Source organism: Anomalospiza imberbis, chromosome 3 (genome assembly GCF_031753505.1).
Source record: "Anomalospiza imberbis isolate Cuckoo-Finch-1a 21T00152 chromosome 3, ASM3175350v1, whole genome shotgun sequence".
Lineage (NCBI taxonomy): Eukaryota > Metazoa > Chordata > Aves > Passeriformes > Viduidae > Anomalospiza > Anomalospiza imberbis.
In genome coordinates, this window is record NC_089683.1 from 10,199,671 (window position 1) to 10,223,283 (window position 23,613).

Sequence of the window (23,613 nt, forward strand, 5' to 3'; positions counted from 1 at the left end):
AACCACCTTGTTTATGCTCAGGAAGCAAGATGGAATTTCCCTTCCTCAGTCTGTGTCTGGCATTCTATACTCACTGTGCTGTGCCTTGCTGCTCTGAAGGCATGTTTGGCACAGAAGGAGGTTTGGGTTCTCTGTGTGGAAATAGGGGCCAGTGGGTATGTCTTCATGCTATAATGATGAGTCAGAACAGAGGTCTGAACTAGCTCTGAGCTAATCATCTGTGCTCCATTTTGGTATTTAAATGACATGTCCAGTCATCTTGTTGCTTGTGGTTGGCCCCCCTTGACACTGTATAAGAACAGGAAATTCTTGTGAGCTTCAGGTGCAGTTAAGATAGAAGAAAAAATTATAGCCTAGTGATTACACCAGAACAGCAGAGATGACTGCAGATGTCCAAACGTTACCCTAAGCAAAGTCCACTTGGTGTCAAGTCTGCTAGTTCAGAGCCCTATCAGAAGAACCTTTGGCAATTGGGAGGATGAGTATTTGATATGGCAAGTGGTAGAAGGGTGTTAATGAACCTAAGACATGAAATTATGTAAGTCAAAGTACTGTTGCAGATCTTTCTTCTAGTTTATCCTTTGCACTACAGTTTCTCATTTTTGAAGATACAGAGAAGTTCTAGTTCTTGCAAGTTAAGTTGGTGAAACTTTATGCAAAAAAATCAAAACTTCTCAATATGCTCTTAGGGTTCTTATAATGTATTTCCCTAGGAGGAAAAAAAAAAAAAAAAGCATGCTTCCCACTCTTCCTTGTTCTGATATGGCTGAATTATGTCATACTAAGTGTGCAAAAAAAAACCCGCTCCCTATTATTCAGAGTTCTTGTGCTTGCTTCCACTGCCTCAGATATTTCTTTGAACTTTTCTCCCCCTTTTAGAAATTAGAATGTTTACTCATTACTGCTTAATATATTAAATGAGTGACAATTAATTTGACGCCCAACTCTGAGGTTTCCTTCTTTGTACTGACTATCATATTCAATCCTCAGTTCTAAGAGCCACAGCCTGCCTCTATCATGAAGAGTTCCTGGAACTTAATTCTCCACTGGAAACAAAAATACACTTCTATTGAGACACACAGGCTCTTTTTTTAAAGATAAGCATTGATGCCACTCTGTTGTGAATGAAGTGAATGTGAATATAAAAGCCAGCTGGCATTATTTCTGGCTTTGCTCTCCACAGCTATTCACATTCATTTATGTACGTGAGGTGATGTTATTAGTGACTCTTGTTGTGTTACAGTGGCAGTCTCTGGTGGCTGAGACTCTGAGGTATGTTTATGAAGTTTGTTCAGAACTTAGCCAATTATGAGGGGATGAATGACTTGGGAACCAAAGCCATCCTGCAAGAGAAACAAATCTCTTCCACCATTATAGCATAGATTTACTTAGCAAAGCATTTCCAGGAGAGACGTTTCTTTCTTGGGACAAGTTCATGATGATCTGTGCTGTGGGCTGTGCCCACCACTCACTGACATCTCCTCTCATGCATTTCTTTTAAGCATCTTGTTCTTGTAGAATTATTATCTTGCTAATAATGTCTACAGGAGCAGTTGCACCATGTGTGCAACTGAGTGGCAAGCCAGCATCTTGGAACAGTAGTATAGTAATGAGTCATTCAAAAATGGCATTAGTGATGAAATTTACTATAATAAAAATTTACTACAATAAAAATTTACTATAATACAATTGTGAATTTTCTGTAGGTGCTAAACTAACGTGCACTAGCTCAGTATGCTATGCCAGTTGCTATCTAGTCCATAAAAAATCCAGATTATGTGTCCTTCCTTGAAGAAATTTACACATGAACATACAGGTCAGGGGAAACAAATGGAAATAATACCACAATTTTGAGGAATAGAGCAGATTGGCCTTTTCAGCATACTTAGAGGCTGGCTGTTGTCAAGTGGGTTTATGGGAATAATAGCAGGGGAAGGCCTTTTTGTACCAGTTTTTGTGTTAAATGGGAAAATTGAAGGATAAGTAACTCAGAAGAGTTCTTCCCACACATGGGATTAAAAGCTTAAAACATGTAGTTTTAAACATTAAAACTAGACAATGGATGCAGTTGCATAATGTGGGTCAGATGTTTCCATATCAGAAGAGAGGGTTGAGACAGGCTGCGAAGATTGAGGGAATTCAGACAACAGTAACAGTACAAGGAGAAGCTGCAGAGACTGAACAGGTTAGTGGTCAAAAGCAATAGAACAGAAGATCAGCCCTGACTTAGCACATGAATGGCTGTGGCAGGGAAAGGCTGTGCTTGTGAAGCAATGGTGAGGCAAAACTATGCATGAATGGGAAAGTCCCAATGTAAAAAGAGTCTGCAGCTCCTAAGCCTGTTTCTCTGAGGCTCTGGGAACAGATCAGCCCAAGAGGGAAGCTTGGCTGACTGGGACAGAGTTCTTACTGCAGTAAACCCTCCTATGTGTTATGGTAAAACATTACATACAAACGAATTCCTACAGCAATACATCTAGCAGCATGTCTAGTTACTGAAGCATTTCAGACTCATTGATTTTATTAATTAATTTTAAGTCTCTTGACAAAATAGAATGCAGAACCCAATGCATTGGATGCCTAGATTTGGTATGCAGTGGTGATGTGAGAAAGTTAACTTCAGGATGGGATCTGCTCCTGCAAATGCATGAAACATACATCCAGATCATCATATTTTACCAAGATGTAGCTCACAAGAGACATGCTAAGAATATAAAGCACCATTCCAAGGCCCTGCTCTGGAACTTGGACAGACAGCTCCAGTGGCTTCCGAGCTGCAGGGCTGTCCCTGAAGGTGTAGGTAGTTAACTGCAACTGTTGTTTCAGAGAACTCGGAGGTTCACACATCCCTGACTGCTCCTCTTAAGATGTAGGATGACAGCCAGACTGGGGATTAGACGGGATAGTTAGACTTGAGGTTTGAACTAGAGGGTCATTAAATCCTTTCCAACTCAAACAACTCTATGCTTCTCTGAGTGCAAGGCCAGCAAGGCCATTAAGCAGAAGAACTGAGACAAAGATATTTACTTCTTCCCTGCAGAACAGACCAGCTGCAGCAGAGGGCAGCCAAAGTAGGCTGCTGATCTGGGGACTCCTTCCAAGGAAGTCATGCCTGTAAATCTTTGAGCAAAGGAATCAAATTTGGGTGCTCCCCTGTACTGGGAGTAAAGGATGTCACACACCTTGTTTTAGAAGAGTGCAAGATTTAGCAGAGACCTTCTTTTTTTTGTGGAGATGGTTTGAGAGTGTCTACCACATCTAGTTGTTTCATTTTCATGGCAGAACAACTTTGTTTTAATTATTACAAGTTAAATATTTGCTACCCTGATAGATCCAACAGCACTGTTTGTCAAAACTGCTGGGGGACATGAATGTCATGGCACAGCAGGATAAATTCTGTTTATGCCCAGAGTTTTAGGTCCTGAAGTTTGTGGCTTTAGCGAATGTAGACTTCTTCATGATTAGGCACTGGCTGAGCAGGGGTGGTTAGGGCTGCAGCTTTCAGTTTTTCTGAGTGCTCCTCAGTTAAGTGCCTTACCCAAGATGTCAGAGGAAGACTGTGGAGAAAGGCAAAGGCATCCAGGCTTTCCATATCCTTGGCTACTGACTTAAACTGTAGACTGTGTATCTGTTTAGTATTTTTCATTGAGGATACTTATTCACAGAAAAACAAAGCATTACTGTGTTAGAGGAGTTTATCTGAAATATCTGGAGTGTAAGCAAAGCACAGACAGTTTTAACACATCATTAACAAGAGGAATACCTAGGAAAAACATTTTGTAATGTACTGATATCAAGTAAAACTACCTAAAGCATTAAGTATGTTTAAAGTTTCCACTCAGAACAAAGGTAAGAGAGAAAGTAATTTCTTGGACTATTTTAGCATGAGTCAAAAGCTTTAGTGCCATTATTAAATTGTGAGATGTGTGGTGGTGGAATTGTTTTATTCTTAAAAAAAAAAAAACTTTAGAAAATAATGAAATAATTGTATTTATCAGATCAAATCCCAAACTGATTGCACTTAAACATTTTTCTGTTTCATGTTCAGGTTGGGCTTTTCTGAGAAAAAGCACACTGAAAAGCACATTGATGTCGAAATCATTCAAGCTTATGCTTATCAAATGCATGTTGAGTTCTTTGTGAAGATTTGATGCTTTATATAAACACTGATTATAATTATTGAGGACAAACAGGGTCCCCAGAAGGGTAAGAGCTGGAGAGCTGGTGTAATGTAGACCAGCTGCTGTAAGTGTTCAGGATGCCAAGAGCATAACAGGGTTTCCTTCAGTCCCAGCTGGTCTGCATGAAAGGAAGGGCTGGCTTGGAGGCTGTGACTTAGAGGCCTTCGCTCCTCAGTAAGCACAGGAATTGGCTTTTCAGCCCCGCAGCCTCCCTGGAGACAGCCCCAGGCGGCAGTGGGATGGGACACTGGGGACACAGAGATTAGCCACGTGAGTGGCAGCAGGCTGCAGACATCTGAGTATTTAGCTGACTAGTATTAGTCTCAAGAAGTCATTTTCATTTCTTGCAGAAATGTTTCTATCTTTATCAGGAGCTGGGAACTTTTATGTTCTTAACCATGTCTATAAATACTGAAAAGTGAGGATTTTCTCCTTTGAGACATCTCTATTTTTAAGAACACAGTTGGTAGTCACAGACATCTCATCCACACAACTGCTGTGCCAGCAGTAGCACCAGCACAGGTGCTATTCCTGCAGCCCAGCTCGCCTGGAGTCACTGCCACAGGCAGGGCCTGACTCCTCCCTGCCGGCACATCAGGGGTCAGCAGCAGCGACTGTGCAGTGCCCACAGGACCGAGGCTTGTCTGAAGGTTTGATCTGTGGATGGTACCTGTCTCTGTTTCCTGCAATGGAGCACTCTCTAACCAGGCTCTTAAAGAATGGCTAAAAAGGCAAAATAGGGGATTTTCTTGTGTTTTAAAATGTCACTGACATGCAGAGATCCCCCTAATTTCTAGGGGCTGCTGAATATGCAGAATTTATGCTCATATTGATTGAGGTTATCAACACTCAGTGCTGGCAATGCCTACCAGCACCAGAACTGTATTTACCAACCTAACCAGCACCTCCCTACTGTACCAGTGATCCCATCTTTAACTCTCTCATAGGAAGGGCATAATTGGCTCTTTGCCCAAGATCACCACACAAAAACTATTAGTACAGCAATTTAAACTAATAAACTAGTAACTGCTGAGATGCATTTTTGTTTGGTGTAACACACACATGCAAACGCACATCCCATGGATGGTGCAGGGTGTTACCAGGGGCCACTGGGGACCCCTCGAACAGGCCTCGCCTTCCCTTTGTGTCCCAGGCCCCAAGGTGGGCACCACCTCCCACCGCCACACTTCCTGAAAAGTCTAAAATCACAGGAATGTGTCCAGGTGGGTTTTGAATGTCTCTGGAGATGAAGACTCCACAGCCTCCCTGGGGAGCCTTTTCCAGTGTTCTGCCACCTCAGTGTAAAGTTCTTCCTCATGTTGAGGTGGGACTTCTTGTATTTTAGTTCATTGCCACTGCTCCTGTCACTGGGCACCCCTTAAAAGTCTGGCACCAGCCAGGCACTTCAGGCTGGAGGAAAGTGAGTCCTCATTTCAGTCTTCAACATCCTCATGAGGGGAAGTGGAGGGGCAAGCAGCAATCTCTCCTCTCTGGAGACCAGTGACAGGAACCCAGGGAGTGGCTTGAAGCTGAGTCAGGGGATGTTTAGGTTACATATCAGGAAAAGGTTTTTCACCCAAAGGTTGGCTGGACACTGTAACAGGCTCCCCAGGACAGTAATCACAGCACCAAGCCTAAGAGAGTTCAAGAAGCACTTGGACAACATTTTAAGGCACATGGTGTGACTCTTGGGATGTCCCGTGCAGGGCCAGGAGGTCAGCTTCTTGATCCTGATGGGTGCCTTCAAACTCAGCAAATTCTATGATTATGTGATCCTCTTGGCACCCGCCTTTGACATACTTATATGCATTAATGAGATCCCCTCTCGGTTTTCTCTTGACTAAACAGGCCCAGCTCCCACAGCGTCTTCTCATACGGGAGATGCTCCCGACCCCACATCCGTCCCCAGAAGTTCCTTGTCTTTCTTGCACTGAGGAGCCCAGACCTGGACCCAGTAAAGGGAAGTGAGCACAAGCTCACGCAGCCGAGCACTAACGCTGCCTGGCGGCGGGAAGGACAGCGACGGGGCCAAGCCCCTGCCGCGGTGCCCGCGCTGGCGGGCGGCGCATGCGCGGCGGAAGGGGCCGGGGGCCGCCGCCTCCTCCCTCCGCCTCCCCGCGGGCCGGGCCGGGGCGCGCAGGCGCGGCGGGGCCGGGGCGGGCAGGGGCGGCGGGGCCGAGCGGCGGCGGCGGCGGCCGGGGGGAGCGGCCGGGGAGGTTCAGCCGCGCTCTCGCTGTCCCTGTCCCTCCGCGCAATGTTGTTGTGAGCCCCGGGCGGGCGGGAGGGGAGGCAGGAAGGAGCGGCGCCCAGCGGGAGCGGCAGGAGGAGGAGGAGGAGGAGGAGGAGGAGGAGGAGGAAGGGGCCGGTGGGTGGGCAGGCGTGTCCCAGCGGCCGCTCCGGCTCCATCGCCGCCAGCCAGCCCGTGAGTAGCCCCGGGGGCCCGGCGCCGCGCTGGGAAGGCCGCAGGCGGGCGGGCGGGCCCCCCTTCCTCCAGCCCCCTTTTGTCTGCGGGTTCGGCTACGCGCCGAGGGAGGGGAGGAGGAGGGGGAGGAGGAGGAGGAGGAGGAGGAGGAGGAGGAGGAGGAGGAGGGAGGGGGCCATGTTGTGGCAGGTCACCGGGCGGCGCGGGGCCTGCGCGGCGGCCTCGCCGCCTTTGTGTCCGCCCGGGAGCGGCGCCGAGGTGGGGACAGAGCGAGCGCCGTGAGGGGCGGCGGCGCCGGGGGAGCGAGGGAGGGAGGGGCGGCCTTGTGCACTCGGGGGGAGCCGACCCCGGCCCGGCGGGGTGTGCGAGGCCGGGTTGGTGCCCGGGGGAGCGTCGGGGGCCCGGGGCGGACGCAGCACCGGGGCTACAATGGACTCCGGCTCGGGGGGAGCGGAGACAGGGGCGGCGCTCGGACCCCACGGGCCATTGCGTGGCTGGGATCACACGGGCTTTGTTCGAACGTACGAAAAACTTGTGATATTTTTTTAGTGCTCGTAAAGATAATAACCGCTTCCTGAGAGTGCAGCGAAAAGGCCAAATGCCTTTGGTAGTCGGTGGCACACAATGAAGCGGTAGGGTTTGATTCTGCTTCAGATCTTCCTGTGCAGACCACAAAAACAAAAAGTTGAGGAAAATGCCTCCTGTCCTGAGTGGATCGTGCGTACAGCGAACAGTTTAGGGTTAATCTCCGTGGCAGTTATTGTGCAAAGATTTTCGGGTTTTGTTTTGGCATTGTTTTCTTTCGTGTATTCCTAAAGATCGTTATTTCTTTGAGAGAAAATATTTTTGGGACGGTTTATATTCTTCTGGTTTACAGTTTGTAGCAAGACGGCTTAATGTGCAGTGTGTTTGAGGTGTGATAAAGAGCCTCTTATCACCTGATTTCGGGATGCTTTTTTTCTGAGCAATTAGATGTATATGAGCAATGTGAATCAGTAAAACTCTTAATTCGCCTAGTACTCCCTATATATGCTACATGTTAGCAAAATACTTTGAGGTTTGTTTTACTTTCTCTTTGTTGCATCTCCACTGAGAGATCAGGCCTTCGTAGTTTCAGTGAGCTGATGGTGTAGCTCTTCAGGTATGTGGAATATGAATGCATTCGAAATATAATTACTGTGTTATGTTACCATTTTTACACATAAAGCATAGTTTTGTGTTATATTTAGTCACGTCTAGGTTTAAAACCAGATGTTAACAACAGTCGCAATTTTGTTGAGAAGGTGAGGGAAATGTTGCCTGCTTTGCTCAACAACTCTGTGTCAACTCGAATATAAATATGCTAGCGAGTATAAATATGCTAGCGGTGGAGCAGTGGGAGAAGGAAACTCGCATTCAAAGGGAAATGCTAATTTAGTGGTGGTGTCGTTTGGGTTATATGGGTGGAAATGACACCAAATCACCTGACAGTTTTCTGAAGTGTTCAGAGCTGAAAATTTGGAATTTGGCCCAGCAGAACGGTTAGTAAGCAAATGCATGTGAGAAACTGCTTGATAATGCACATTCTGCAGTATATTATGTTGTACAAAGGAAAGTCAGTGTTATTTGAATACTCTTTTTTCTGCATTAATAACAATGGTTTGTTTTTTTTTCCTGTAGTACCACTCTGTAGTAATAAATCTTCTTCTGCGTTAGGGATGTTGGCACAGCGCTGAGGCAATTGTAATTGTATATGGTATCGTGATTGAGCTAATAGTGCAAGCAGTTGGCTGAAAGAACTGGGCTTGCCTGTCTTTTTATGAGAAGATGCCTCTTGTTATGACATTTTATATTAAATCTTACAGTGGATTGTGGAGTACATTGAAGGCTTCATATAGTTGTTGTTTCCTTGGGTGTTTCTCTGCAATGTTCTCAGTGGGCCAGATGTTGCAGATGTTTAGGGCAGGTGTGTTAACAGAACGTCAGCTTGCTGAAACTGTGAACTAGATTTGATTTTTAAACAGCACTTTTTAGTTCACTTTTAGATATTGCTCCATTCCTTCATATAGTGATACTTGAGTGTGTACTAAATAATCAGCATGTGTAGAAGCATTCTCCTTGATAATTTAATATTTTTCTTTTTACAGTGGTTTCCAAAATCCCAGAGTCGTTAGACTACGTTTTTATACACAGTGGCAAGTAAGCCAGTAGAGGGTTTGAATTCCTACTTGTATGTCTTCCTGCTTTCTTTTTGAATGTGGAATTATATGAAAATTAACTGTCTATTGCACTAAAAAGAAACCTAAATTCTCTGGAATGTTAAATTCTGTGTTGAGAATCTCCTGTAAAATGAGCATTAATACATTGTATTTTCTTTTTGCCAAGTTTGATAGAAACTCTACAGAGGAAACAACATAAGACAGTAGACATGATGTATAAATGCTTCTCATTGTGTGTATCAAAAGTGTAGTTATGTAAGAGTTATCAATCTTCTTTCTCTTCAAGTAATTTAGGTGAAAATGTTTGCCTCATTTAATTGCAATTTCCCTACCCATAACATAACTGTTGCCTTGCTTATTCCACATAAGCCAGTGCCCAGGCCTTTGTCTTGGCAATGAGGAGAGAAATCTTTCCTTTAAAAGTTCCTGTAACAAATAATACCAATTGTGTAGTGTTGCTAGTAGTGAAGTTGGAGGCACTTCACAGTCATATAGTGGAAAAGCATTTTAAATTACATCAAAACATGTAAAGGATTCGGTTCTAGATGCTTCAGTGTCATTTCAAACAAGTTATATAAAATTTATACAATGGCTTGCATGCTGAAACTTTACAGCGAGATTTAGTTTGGATCTCACTCAGAGTACCTGCTGTGACTTTTAGAATAGTAGGCAAGAGCTGATATGTGAAATGTTTAGCTTACAAATAAAGACCACTTATCTCTAAAGATTATATTTCATTATTGCTTAACAGTTACTTTTTCTACTTTTTAAGAGTAGTTGTAGGTGTGTAGAGGAAATGGATCTGAGGAGGTTATGACAACCATCTTAGGAGTTAAGAAGGAAATGTCTAACTCCATAGCAAAACCATCTCAGTAATAAGCCACATTTGACTTTTTTGCCAGTTCTCTGTATATGCATTTATTTGCACTAAACTTGAGTGGTGATATGATCTGCTATCTTCTGCAGGCTGTAATAAAAACACATCTGCAACCTTTCTAGGCAGGCTTATTTTTTGACACCACATATTTGTGTACCTTGGACTAAGTAATCTGGTCTGCGTTTTGTAGTTGTGATTATTTTAAATTTAATTTTTCATACAACTCCAGGATAGATTACCTCTTGCTTTATTGAGGTGTTGGCAAAAGTCTCAGTTACAGGTAATAGGTCTGGTTGTCTGTCTTTCCATATAATGCTTTCAGTATGTAAATCCTAGTGGAAGTAAGTGGAGTCATGTCAGATCTATGTGTTGATAACTTTGCTCTTAGATTTCATCCATTTTTCTTAGGAAGAATTTTGGGTGATGGATTGAACTAGTTATATAGTCATTTTGCATGGTTGATACAAAGTTTCGTGTAGAATTAGATCATAAATCTCTTCACAAAGGAAGTGAGTTTTTAAAAGCTGCATTAAGTTCTGTAACTCTTCACGTGTGTATTGATTAAATACAAAGCTAGACTTACTGGAAATGACTTTGTGTAGTAGATCTAAAAATAAAGAGTCTAGCTTGACTCATATATTTCAAGTATCTTCTCTTTGTCTCCTCTGTGATATATATTGCTTAAATTTTAGTTCTGGCATGGTACAGTAATGACATAGTCTGAAGAAGTTGCAGAACTCATGTTACTACAGTATTTTGACAATAAGCAAATATCTACTGTAACAGTACTGATAAGGCAAAGTAGCTTTAGATCTTGCATTATTCACAAAACCAAGACTGTTCAAGATTTTTAAAAAATGCTTCTACCATATAATTGTCTATATATTATATTTTTCCTTAAAGATGTGACATTTGGTAGTCTCTAAGACTCAGTGAATAAGGTAGAACTGTGTAGAGGGATTAAAGGACTGGTTTATTTTGTCTGTATTTGAGATCTAAGTGTTGTAGTCTGATTAAATATCTATCCACATATGTTAGATTTTAATTGGACTTGCCACTTTCCTTTAGCATGAAAAATAAGACATTTCTTGGACATGATGTTTTTTTTTTCCCTTAAGAAGTACTTATTTTAGATTGTAGGTGGTATTTTGTGTTTTATTTATATCCATTCAGATACTTAAAGGCTGATAATGCATCAGTTATGGTAGATTAGGAATGTGTGGAGGTCATTAAGTGTGAGTGTTCAGGCAGGGACATGTGTTTTTTCCTGAGAGGACTTTGTCGATACCAGAGTGTTTTGCTGTTGCCATTTATAATTGCTTTAAGCCAAGTCTTAAATGTTTCAAAGTGAGCTGATGAATTTAATTTTAATCTGAGTCTGAAATCTTCGTTTTTGAAGACCCCCACATGTACTGTTTTGTGGGTTCGAGACTTTTAATGTCAATTACTGTGTTAGAATGTTGTGTGGCTTAACACATTTGAAAGAACAATTGAGGCTGGTGTGTAAGAGTGATCTGTAGTTCCCATAGAAAAGTTAGTTTTCTGTGCTACTGTGATACATAGTCTACTAATTATAGTATCAGACATAGCAGTATAACTGAATTAGTGATTTTACACATCATGCTGAGTAATAATGTAAAAGAAACTGCTGCCTTTGTGATTGAAAATTGTATTTTGATTTTTTTAGCAAGGAAATACGTGGGCAAGCATTTATAATGTATGGAGCTCTACAGTTTTAATGTATTGTTTTGTGAAAACTGCTGTGGTGCTTTTTTTTCTTGTAGAGTCCTAGTTTGACAGTGGCATTTAAGATTTAAAGTTTAAATCAGTAAACATATTCCCCAATAAATATTGTTCTTGTATTGTTTGGACTTCTTTTTTTTTTTCCCAGTCCTAATTACAAGAGGTATATATTTAAAGATATGTAGGAGAGCCTTTTTTGTTATCAAAAGTTTTTCTTTTTAGCTTTCTTTGTGGAGTGAGCATTTCTTGTGTCCTCCTAGGCATGGATGAGTTGTCCTGGCTGGAGATCAGAGGAATGATGCATTTGAATGCTGGTGTGGAAGCCAGTGGGGTTGGAGTAGGGGTTGCCCCACCTGTAGCAATAGCTGCAGTAACATCAGGGCCCGGTTCAGGTGGAAACACTCCTCACACTATCCCTGTAACTGTGGTGTCAGGTGCTTCCAGTATCCAGGTACCCCTCAGTGGATGTTCTCTGTGCCACAGTTGGAATTTCTTCCAGCAGCGGGCTGGAGGGCAGCTGTGTGTCTGGCAAACACTGCTGGCCCACAGGAGATGGCGTTCATGTAGGTCATACAGTAGGTCACAGATTTGTTTTTCATTGAAACAGTTGCTGTGTTTTGTGTCAAATCCACATCTTTAAGAACAGTATGTGTGAATTAAACTGATTTTTCAGTGCTGTAATAATAAAACCTAAAATTTGCCATTCATTTTGTTAAAGCAGTTATACATGAAACTGCATAAAATAATTTTGAAATATTAATTTTGAACCATTTTTTAAACTTGCATAAGCATATAATATTTTTCTGAGTGCCTATTTTTTATCAGAATATTACAAAATAATTAGTTTTGAATTTATGCAAAGCAATTGGTTCAGTTTGAAAAGGCACTCTCTCCTAGTAGGCTTTATGTGACGTAATATGCATTTAGTACTGAGTCTTAGTTGTTACACTTAGAGATAAGAATGTTTTATTCAGGTGAAATAGAAGTAGAATTGAGTGTAGATTAAAATGTAACTCTCCTTCTGCAAATGGTAACCTAGAAGAAAAACAAAATCCAGTTTTAAGCTTTTTGCCCTCAAATGTTTGCTACAGCTTCCCAAGTTTCTTTTAAAAACTTTTGTTTGGATTTGAAGGTAGGAACTACTTCTCCCCCAGGATTCTGGTAGCATGCCACAGTTTAGGTCTACAGGGAACTTTTTGCACCTTCCCAAGCCCAAGGACATAGGGACTGTACTCAAAATTGTAGTAAGTATAGGAGCAAATGTAAATAAACAAAATTTGCTGACCTTACAAGCAGGAATGCCTGTTGTATCTTCATCTTCTTATTCATCTGTTGTTTCTCATTCTTTAATTTCTTTTGGCATTTTGTTTCTGGCTTTCCCTTTTACTGTTTTCTTCCTCTTATATTGACCTACATAGCAAAATAGAAAACCTTTTACCTGATGTCATGCTTCATGCTGTATCACATTCTTTATTACTTCTGCAGAAGGTATAAAGCAGTTTTGTAAATTTAAAATTCAACAATACTTTATTTGTCCATTTGGATACACTGCCTGAGAATGAAAATTATGAGTTTTTCCTTGCTAGTGGAAGTTGCACAGTTAATGGTGCTGATTTTCACTAGCATTTCTCCATGCTGACATGTTGTATAGGTAACATTATTCACAGATAAGTAAGTGCTGAATAACAGTTACATCTCCCTTCTGCCACCTGCTTTCCATCCCTAGTGATCAGAGCCATGCCTTTATCAGCAGCTTTGTTTAGTTCAGTCAGGTCCATCCAAATACTTCTGGATTCCTCTTGCAGGTGAATGTCACGGACCTTACATGTGTTTTCTGGTAACTTGAATGGGGGATGCGGAGGAACTACTCTTAATTTTTTGAAGTGCTTCAGTGGTTCTGTGCATTATGAAGATTAGGTGAAAGGGAAGCTACTCTTTGCTGTGCATTATCCATGTGGGAATAGTAGTTTTCAGCTTACTGTAATCATCATCTTACTTTTGTGCCGTTTTTTGCCTCATTTGCTCTCATTCTTCAGTAGCAATATAAACCAGCAGAAATCAAGGGCAGACCAGGGGACTTCTCCATTTCAATTCTTTGATTTGAGTTCTGTGTACCAGTGTTCTTAGGGATTTAGTTAAGATGGAGGTTACTGTTTTGTTGGAGGTGTTTTTGGTTTTTTTGGGGGAGTTTGTTTGTTTGTTGTTTTTGGGGGATTTGTTTTTGAAAACTATAGAGTTAGATGTACCAAAGAAATGGGTTTTCTTAAGTCTGTATTTATGCAAACAATGGAAGGAGTTTAACTGGGATTATGTTCTGTGTCTACTACATAGACTGTGTAGGTTAATATATTAAAAATAGAATTTTATTGTGCATTCAAAGAAAAAATGGAAAGAAAACTAATAGAAGCAAATGTAGTAGATAAACATCTTGTAATGTCTGATGTTCAAAGAATCACTGAATGGTTTGGGTTGGCAGGGACCTTAAAGATTATCCAGTTCCAACCCCCCTATGTCACCATGGGCAGGGACACATTCCCCTAGATTAGGTTACTCAAAGCCCCATCCAGCCTGGCCTTGCACACTTCCAAGGATAGGACAGCCACAGCTTCTGTGGGCAACTGATGCCAGCAGTGCCTCACCATCCTCATGGTAAAGAATTTCTTTCAAATACCTGGTATAAACCTGCCCTCTGCCAGTTTAAAGCCATTTACTCTCCATGCCTTGGTCCAGCTTTCCTGGAACCCCTCTGGGTACTGGAAGGTGCACTAAGGTGTCCTCAGAGCCTTCTCTTCCCTAGGCTGAAGAACCCCAGCTCTCCACCAAAACCCCAAGAACTTCTCCCCAGCATTGTGCTCAATCCAGTTTTCCAGGGATATGTTGCAGCTTGGCAGGGTGGTAGAAATGCTACATACTTTCTCGAAGCGTCTCCTTCAGCAGCCGCTCAGAGTAAGGCCACGAGAACAGCCATTTCAAGTCCATGCACACACACATGCCACAGATAGCTCGGCAGAGGAAAGACAGGAAGGATCTTTGTATGATGTGTTCCAGCGAAGGTTTATTGCATCCACCACGCCAAAGAGAGCAGGGACAAAGACAAGACCAGGTGCTGTGTGCAAGGTTAAGTAGGGGAGGGCACAGGGGTGGTACAAAGGGCAGGGCAAAGGGCATTGGCTTACAGGGAAGACTGGGCTGGCCACCAGAGGTCCACAACCAGTGAGGAAACAGGGAAAGGAGAAACCAGGGGAAGTTGGGACACATGGGGAAAGGAATTGGGATGGATCAGTGTTAAGCCAGAGTCCATGAGGGAGTCCTTTCTGTCCACCCAGGTGGGGAAAACTCTATCCTAAGTCTCTCCAAGGCAGTGCTGTGGGGGTTTCCCTGAGGGGGAAGGATTCAGAGGATTCCCCAGGGATAGTCTTCTGTCAAGTAAGTCCCATGAGCCTGAGGCCTTAACTGGTGATTTCAAGTTAATAGAGAATATGGAAAGACCTTATATCCAGTTTCATACCAGAAGATACCTGATACTTTTTGACTGACACTGGGTGATACATAGAAGTTTGTTGAAAGAGTTCATGTTGCCAGCGATAAGACAAATAGATCAACTTGGCTGGAGTCACTAATGGATTGTGAAGAATTTTCAAATTAGTTAAAGTGCTAAAGAATCTCAGTAGGAGAATAAGTTGATAAATATACTTCATTAACTGCAAGACATGAACTCCTGGGAAGACTAGTGAAACATTATTTTGGTTTTCTGAAAGCCATTTGAAATATCTTCAAAAGAACTGAACATAAGGCAGACAATGTCTTTAGTAAAGCTTGTATACTTGTCTACTAGGATATTTCATTTTTACTGTGGTTAAAGTCTGAGAAATTGCTTGTCAGTGTTCCTGATAAGGGTTTTTTGAGGGGTGAACTGTGGGAATTATCACTGAAGTGTCAATAGTTGGAAGGCAGTTCATGCCGTTAATAAGATGCTTTAACTTTTGGTCAGCCCTCAAGTTGGATTAAATTATTCCTTCCAGCTGAAATATTCTAAGTTAATTCATAGTAACATTGAAGGCCTTTGATAGCCCAGAGAAAGATCAAGTGGGTTATCCTGGAGATCCATGGTAGTATTGAGGCTTACTTTACCCTAATTTGGAAATTACCAAGACTAATGGAAGAATTCCAGATGGCACAAACATTTAAGAGAAGAGCAGGAAATTCAAACACACCACAAGTGGATACAACACTTGGTTGAAATGGAAAATTCCTATTGCTAAGTGTACACTTGACACATTGGTGTCCAAATTAACCAGCCACTGGCTCAGAACTAACATCGTCTTACAGAGCATTTCAGCATAAGAGGCGCAGAAACACGTGAGTTGTTAATATTCTCAGTCTCTTGTGTTCTTCTATATCTGCTTCAGCTGCAGCAATAAAAATTGAAGTGGTGGACAGCAGTTACTAATGGCCAGCACTTCAGAGACTTGAACTACTTTGCAGGCAGAGGAGGAGTCTCTAAACAAGAATTTGCAGCATAGAGGAGGGCAGAGGCTAGAGGAGCATGCTTTGCATGAGAGGTGATAGCCAAAAATCTTTGGACATTCAGCTGAATAGTAGTGCGTGCACAGCTCCTCAGTACAAGATGTCAAAGCCAGCACTATTAATTTGAGTCAGGACACCACCATTGTCACCTTCCATATTAAAACAGTAGTAACCATCCAGTCACTGACTAAGGTTAAGTATAAACTTCTTAACCTAGAGATAATCATCCCTGTCTCCCATTAATCTTTCTTTAAAATATTTAATACTGAAAAGCGTTATAAAGGATAATGAACTAAGTATGAAAACTTATTTCACTTGAGGTTTTGACATTTTTTTCTTTCTCTCAACATCAAAAAAGCTTTTCAGTCTCTGGTAGCAGAGCATTTGAGGAAGACTGCAGTGTGCTGTGGCATCATCCTTTTGTTCACATCCCCATGAGGCTGCAGATAAGCTTCGTGATCATCAATCAGTATGTAATATTTGCAGTTACAGAGAAGTTTTTTGTAAAGTCAGGATATATTTTCTAGGATGTCGGGCTACTTGCAGATGTTCTTCCCACATGCTGAAGCAAACAGCTACAGCCGTGTGATACTGCCCAGGCGACTTGTCCTGTCTTTTCCTACTTCAACTCCATCTACTTCCTTCCTTCGTGGCAAAGGTAGTTAAACACTTCATTAGTTTAATCTAAATATTTTAGGTTGTTAATTTTAACATGACCTGTGTGTCTTTGCCTCTTGCTTTTGAAGAAGCCAGAGTTGATGAGCAAGACTGACAGAGAAAAGCTTTGGCTGTTGCAGCCTTTTCCAAAAATCCAAAGGGTAGTGGGTGCTATAAACAAAAGAATATAAATTGTGTCTTTACCCAAAGTTTCGGTTGAGTTGCAGTTGCTGCAACTCATTTGTTTTGCAATTGACAAACATCTCAAAGTTTTGTGAGTAGCTGCTGCAACAAAGAAAAACCCTTCCTTAGAGGGGAAGAGGAGAGAACAAAGAGTCTTACTGAGTTCAAGATCTTTTTGGTACTCTTGTTGTCTGGAAGAGAAGCTGTGTGTTTCAGTATTTGCAAGTATCCATCCTGACTTCCGTGAGGGTCTCTTAGAACTAACATAGCCATGAGAAAATGTATAGATGCTATTAAACTAGCAAAATGTGCAAATACTTAACAGGATGGAATAGACAATTCCTAGCAAAAAATCTGCATCGGTTTTAATAAGATTATTTTGTTTGTTGTTCAATAAGATAGACTAATATGTCTGTGTAATAGAAATTGGGAAATAATTTACCCATATGAGACCTCACAGTCATGTAGCCATGCCTTGAAACAATGAACATAATCTCTTCATTCAAACTGAGAACAACATAATCTATTTCCTGACCTTACAGTGGGAATTGCATTTCCTCAATCATTAATTCTTCCTTTTATAGATTTTACTTAAAACTGTCTCTAGACATCTAAATATGTTTGCAGCCCATTTTTTTAATTTCCTATCTTTGTTTACAACTTTTATTTCAGTTTAAAAGTGTAGTTGTGAAATATAAGTATTTTAAAGTGATTTCAAACTAATTTCCTTCAACAGATTTTTAAGACTTTTTCAAGTGTTGATCACCTCTACAATACATAAATAATTGTTACTTTTTCATTGTAATAGCTCAAGTTTTATCTTAGCTGATTGATGGGATTGTTCTCTGTGTAAAGTTAACATCCCTCTGAAGCTGTTCTGAAGATCATTTATTTCTGTTTCTGCAAGCAACAAGTTCTCTGACAACTTTTTTGTGTTATCTTTCTGTGCTTGGATTTGCTCTGGTTTAATTTTGGGTTTGCCATCATCATCAATGAGTTCCAGTAGCATTTAGCTCCACCAAACTAGAAACCCAGATTATAGTTGTTGAATGTATGATTTAAGCAGCTTCTCAAACTTGCAAATAACTAAAACTTTTCAAGTCTCACAAACTAGGAAAAGAAATCTTAGACTGGCAGGATTTTCTGTTGTGACTAGAGGAGAGCTGAGGAGGAGGGAATTTGATTCCTGTTTTGGAAAATCTGTTCCTTGTTAGAAAATCTTGTTCAGTAAGTTCCTGGTGAGATTTTTCTGTCATAGTAATGCTGTATGAGATGGGGCAAATACTGTAAGTTTTTCGATTGAATTGTAAGGTTGGGCCTTTTCTTCTGTTAGAAAAATTAAATGTCTTGCAGCTTGGTTAGTGAGATGCCACCTTATTGCCTGCCTGCTTGTGATTCTCAGTTTTGATAGTATAGCTGGAAAGAGGAAATATGTCTGTCTTTCCCCTCTCTTTGATTTGAAGTAGTTGAAAAAGGAGTGTTTTGTGATGTATTACAACATGGTTTCATGTAATTGGACTGAAAGAAAAGTATTGAGAAATTTTTGGTGATATGCTTTAAAGCACCTCCCCAGATAGAAGAAAATTACACCATTGAATTTTGTAGATACTTGGGTTGTATTTTTAGTATTTTCCAGCATGGAATAGGCAACTTAAAGTGAACTGTCATCAGGGCAGGGAAACGGAGAGTTTTTGCAGTCACCTGACTGTGCAAGTAAGTTTGTTCTGTGTGACTTCTGTTCTTTAGAGACCTTTTCTTAATCACTCCTTCCAGTCACATTTGCTGTTTCTGTGTATTTGTGCCGTTTCTGGCCTTTTCAGCAGCATTTCAAACTGCAGGTGATGGTTTCGGCTGGTGAGGGAACTTGACCAGTTTCCCCCCACTGCATATTGTCTCATGTGGTGTCAAGTGGTGAACTGCTGCCTCCTGCATGTGGACTTTGTGTTAATTGTGTTTTTATTAAATATCTTCACCCGTGTCCTGCTGCTGTCCAACATACTCCTTTATATTTCCACCTGCCTTGATATCTCCAAATACCTGGCAGGCCTTGTCAAATGTCTTCTTTGTGAATGACTTCTTTATCTCACTTTACCAATTTGGTTTCTTGTTGTATGAGTCTTTGTAATAGGTCTTACACTTAAGAGTTCTTTGAAGCAGAGTCCTTCATACTTTAGTGCTTATTCAGTAATTAGCATAGGGTGAGCCTGGTTTGATATTATAGCAAACAAATGGCATGTGGTCAGCTGTGCATTATCTTGGACCTACATATAGATAAACTATGGTGTGTGCTTGTGCAGCAGTGGCTCTGCACAGAATCTGTTCAGGTCTGTGAGGAGTTACTGACAGCAACATAAACTGAACAGTAGTGCTGCTTCCAGAGGGAGTGTGGACTGGGAGCAGCCTTGGAGGACTGGAGTAGGAACCAGAGACCTGAGCTGGTGGTGTGTGGAGCCAGCTGGAGTTTTTTTGCATTCATTCCTATGTGCTCCATGTTTTAGGTGAGCTTGTGAGGCCTTGTTCTAAACATGGTTATTGTGTGGCTGTGGAATTTTGTCCTAAAGTTAAAACTTGTTTTAGGCTTTTAGGAGAGTTTTGCATGGCATCCAGGTGGTGGGAGCCAGAAAACTTGGCTAAAAAAGACTATGTATAGGCATTCAAGTGTTTTGCATTTGCAGCAAATTTCTTGATGTGTTCTTATTCATTTCCTTACATTATTCATGGTGTCAAGAAAATAAAAATATGGGTTAGTGTTAGTTCTTTTGCTTAATCTAAGTTCTTACTGGTGGGTTTAGAATGCTGTTTGCCTTTTTTAATGTGATTTAAAATTGGTGGTTTTGAAAATAAGACACTGCTGTATTGCACAGAGGAGCTGCATTTAGCTTTCTGAACTACCTTGACTCAGTACCAGTTTCATTAAAGTCAGGGTGAAGAAGGCCCTTGTGTGTCTTTATGAAGAGTTATGTGAAAGCTTTTTTCTCTTCAGTGTAAAGATGAAGAAAACGCAAAGTGGATAAATAGTGAAGGGAAGCATGTAGTTGGGTAAATTATTTCAGGGAAAACTTTATTTTGTGTGAAGATGAATAACCTGCAATTTAGACATCTAACCAGAGATTTTGCCCATAAAATCACCATCTGATATTTTTTTAGATGATAATTCAAATGTGGGTTGTTTCTATTCACAATTACTGCTTTTGCCTGCCCTACGTACTGTGCCTGTCCATGTACTGATAGAGGCTTTTATGTGTAACTGCCCTTAAATTTTCGACTTCTTAAATGAAAAAGTTGAAGTATTTGGCTTTAAATCCTTTGAAGCACAGATGTATCAATAGCAATCTTTTAACTAATTCTTGTTAAAAAGCTTTTGTCGCTTCAATTTCAATTCTAAATAGCCTGCTTAATTTTATTTTTTTACTTTTGTTTACTGTCATTGGTATAAAGTCTTTGGTGTTACTTTAGATTTTTACTTCCTTTGGAGGACTATGCTAGCCAGCACTTAATGAGATATTAATGTCCAAAGCTGGGCTGCAACTCTTAGTGAATTAGAAGTGATGCTTACTGAGTCAAAAGTAGTCTCAAGTTGTATTTTTTTAGAGTTGGCTGTTTTTTCCAGCTTTTAGGCAATTGTAGAAATCTACAGGTAGTTTAAATGCTTGTTGTCCAAAGCGAACATCCTTAGAAAACAGCTGAAATCATTGATAACAGCAATTTCTTTAAATGTCCGTTCTCCTGCTGTAGGCAGATAAGTAGAAAACAGATATGCTTCCCTGTAGCAAGGGAGGAACTAAAAAAATACACTGAAAGAAGTTAGTTTTACCATTCCCTGGCTCTCCTTGAGGTTATGCAGAGTATAAAAGCACAAAAAAATTCAAGGTGGATTTTGAAGCAGACTGACACATAGGAAACCGTGGGGTTTTTCACTGTTATTTTATGCTGGGGATACAGAGAAGTTGTGTGTTGTGTCAGCACCTTTCTTTGCAAAAGGCAGTTGTTTGTAGTGGAATAAGGAGTCATGAGGAGTCTAAAAATTCCAATCTGTTTGTTTGTTTGTAGGTATTTTTTGTACTATCAGCTGTTCACTTCATTGCATAAGAGCTAGGTAGTTTCATCTCTGGTTGTAGCACTCACTTTGAGAAGATCAGACTGCTGGTATCACCTAGTTTCTTCTTGCCTGCTCAGGAGGGGGAAAAAAAAAACCAAAACCGAAAGGCCAATAGCTTGTTGAAATGATACTGGATCATGAGTTTCATGATGCTGGAAACTTCTGAGCAGGAGAATTACTGGGAGAACTTCAGTTTTTCCATGTAGTGTTACTGAAAACTAAATCCTTGACAAATTAATATTTTGTGTGGCAAATGAATCTTCCATATTCTGGAGGAAACAAAGTGAAAGTAAGTGCTCTGAAGAAAGGGATTGTTACTTGTAGCGCGTTTGGGGGGACCCTCCGGGGTGGGGGCCCCCCAAGGCTGTGAGTTCACTGGAGGCAGCAGGCAGGCAAGGAGACTCCACACGGCTTCTGAGGGTGCTCGTTAGATGAGGGTTTATTGGGGGTCCTACCCCCGGGAGGCAGCATGGTTTCTGAGGGAGAGGGGGGGAAAAGGGAGTGAGGGGGGAAAGGGAAGGGGGAGAGAGGGGCTGAGAGAGCACCGGCCAGGAGAGCCGCGAAGAGAGAGAGAACCGTCCCCCGGCACACTGAACAGGGAGATTCAAAGTGGGCGCGGAACAGATCGGGCCAATGGCATTACAGACACAGGATACTGCAGGGGAGGATCACAGGCTTGGAATAAACCAGACATTTTCCAGGGGTGAGACAGAGCATACCATTTAACTGAAATATAACACCACAGTTACGTATCAGCTGTTGGGGGTGGGAGGAATGTTTGTGATATCAGCTCTACAATAACACAAAGTAAAACTGTTTCCTGGAAATGCTGTTAGAGTGACGTCTGGTATTTCCTCAGCCCCACTTTTCATAGGTGTGGTGTCCTTGTGTATGTAGATGCATATGAAATAATTTTCTTCATATAAATGATTCTGTGTAAAATTAGTTATGTTCCATGGGATTCCTTATGATCACATTAAAATGGTGTTAAAACCCCATAATTTGTCAAACAGAAATTTAAACTCTGGGTGGTTTTTTTTTTTTATTTTCCAAACATTTGTGTAGGGGAGATGTTCTGTTTTAGATTCCTTGGTAATAAACAGAGAAGTGAAGATAGTTGAGGTTTCTAAAGAAGACACATCAGAAAAAAGTATTCTTGATTAAAATGTAGAAAATTAATTTATGGAAATTATACTTGATTCAAGGCCTGTGGTTTCCAATGTTCCAATTCTTGTTAACACATTTAAGACAAGCTTGTTGACTCTATTAGAATGAAAGCTATGTGTCATTAATCATTACAAAATACATTGAGATAAATTGTCCCTAGTTCCTGCTTGTGTGTAAATATCTTTAGAGTTTATACAAAGTTTTCATCTTCAGAAAAGGCAAAGTTTTAAGCCTTTTTTTTATAGTATATTGCCTGGAAAGCACTCAAAGTTTTTTTTAAGGTTTTTAATTTACTAAATAAAGTTTTTGAATGAGCGCAAATGATGATGTAATGAAAGCTGATGTCTCAAAACAGCAGCATATCAAATTAATGTCACACTTCTGTATAGAAGTAGCTGGATTGTTATTACTCACTGACAGAGCCGTTCTGTGTAGAACAGGATAATAATGGTTACAAATTTGGCTCTTAAATTCCTCTAAACTTCGGTTACACCACTCGTAGCACTTGCTACTGCTACTAGAAAGGGGATGCTGACTAACGAACTTAACAAGAAGTGTAGATATTTAAAATCAGAAAAAAAATAGTTCAGTAATATGCATATAAGTAATCAGCACCAATTAAAATAAGCATGTTTAGACAGAAACTGCAACTCATATTTCATTTCACAGCTTTGTTTTCAAATTTCTGAATATATTTAGTGTCTTCCTTTTTTGTTTCTGGTATATTTATGAAGGATCATTGGAGTGAGAGTTGCAGAATAATGTGTGCAGCAAAGGAAGATGAAGAGTCTCACCAAACTACATGATACTTGTACCTAAACTATTTCATATTGGTGATTAAACCTGTATGAAAGAATTTTCTTGCATTAAAAATAGTTCTTCAGTTTGATTTCTGAGCAGTAAAGGACCAGTCAGCCACTTCTTTTAAGAATTATGTTTTCTTGTAGCTCATTTAAATAATAAGCTAAAAGGTGTGTGGGAAATATTATTGTATTCAACTGTTCTAATTAAATTTTTTAAAATAATTTCCTGTTTACAAAAACTCTCACTGGACAAGTTTTTATTCTATTTTGTAAAATTATATACTTCTTATCACATTTCTAGATTTTTATTTTGCAAACTTCTATTACCCTCCCTGCTGTGCTGTACATTTCTTAAAAACTCTTTTGAATGAAACTCTTACGCAATTAAAAAACTGAGAAATCTGCTAGTTATTTAGTCAAAACTATATGCCCTATTTATGTAGGAGTATATCACTTCAACTTTTCAAATGGTGCAAACAGTGTAACTGTTATAAATGGTTATGAAGTCTGGTTTCAGTACAAACACAGTAATTTATGTGAGCCTGGTAGCTCTGCCAGTATTTGGCTGTACAGATTAAAATCCTGAGCTTGAGGACATTTGACAGTAGTTTAGGAAAACTTGTACAAACAGTTCTGCCTGTCTTAGGGCACAGCTTGAACTGGTTGGGTGGGAAGGAGAATCATGAAGGCCTGTGCAAAGAAGAGGCAAGTTTCTTATGTGATGGAAGAGTTCATTTTTAGGGGAAGCAAGTGCAA

The 23,613-nt window shown here is 40.7% G+C and overlaps 2 protein-coding genes across 18 annotated transcripts in view; one reads left to right on the forward strand and one right to left on the reverse strand.

Annotated features, from left to right (window-relative positions):
• LOC137470246 (b(0,+)-type amino acid transporter 1-like) overlaps positions 1-5,981 on the reverse strand; it is a 30,373-nt gene extending 24,392 nt beyond the window's left edge. For both annotated transcript variants that reach the window (XM_068183381.1, XM_068183380.1), the window contains exon 1: positions 7-5,981. The gene's annotated coding sequence lies outside the window, so the exon portion shown is untranslated. The remainder of the gene's footprint in view (positions 1-6) is intronic.
• Positions 1-23,613, forward strand: part of PUM2 (pumilio RNA binding family member 2) — a 74,483-nt gene that overhangs the window by 109 nt on the left and 50,761 nt on the right. For 3 of the 16 annotated variants that reach the window (XM_068183365.1, XM_068183377.1, XM_068183378.1), the window contains exon 1: positions 6,773-6,861. The exons of 1 other annotated variant lie outside the window; for it this stretch is intronic. In XM_068183365.1, the coding sequence (XP_068039466.1) occupies positions 6,781-6,861 (81 nt within the window). In that variant the 5' untranslated portion in view covers positions 6,773-6,780. Of the gene's footprint in view, positions 1-6,115; positions 6,136-6,368; positions 6,604-6,772; positions 6,862-7,216; positions 7,236-7,725; positions 7,745-11,853; positions 11,873-16,587; positions 16,607-19,267; positions 19,287-23,613 lie in introns of those variants that run through there. 12 more of the 16 variants (XM_068183362.1, XM_068183366.1, XM_068183368.1 and 9 more) reach the window with 9 other exon arrangements.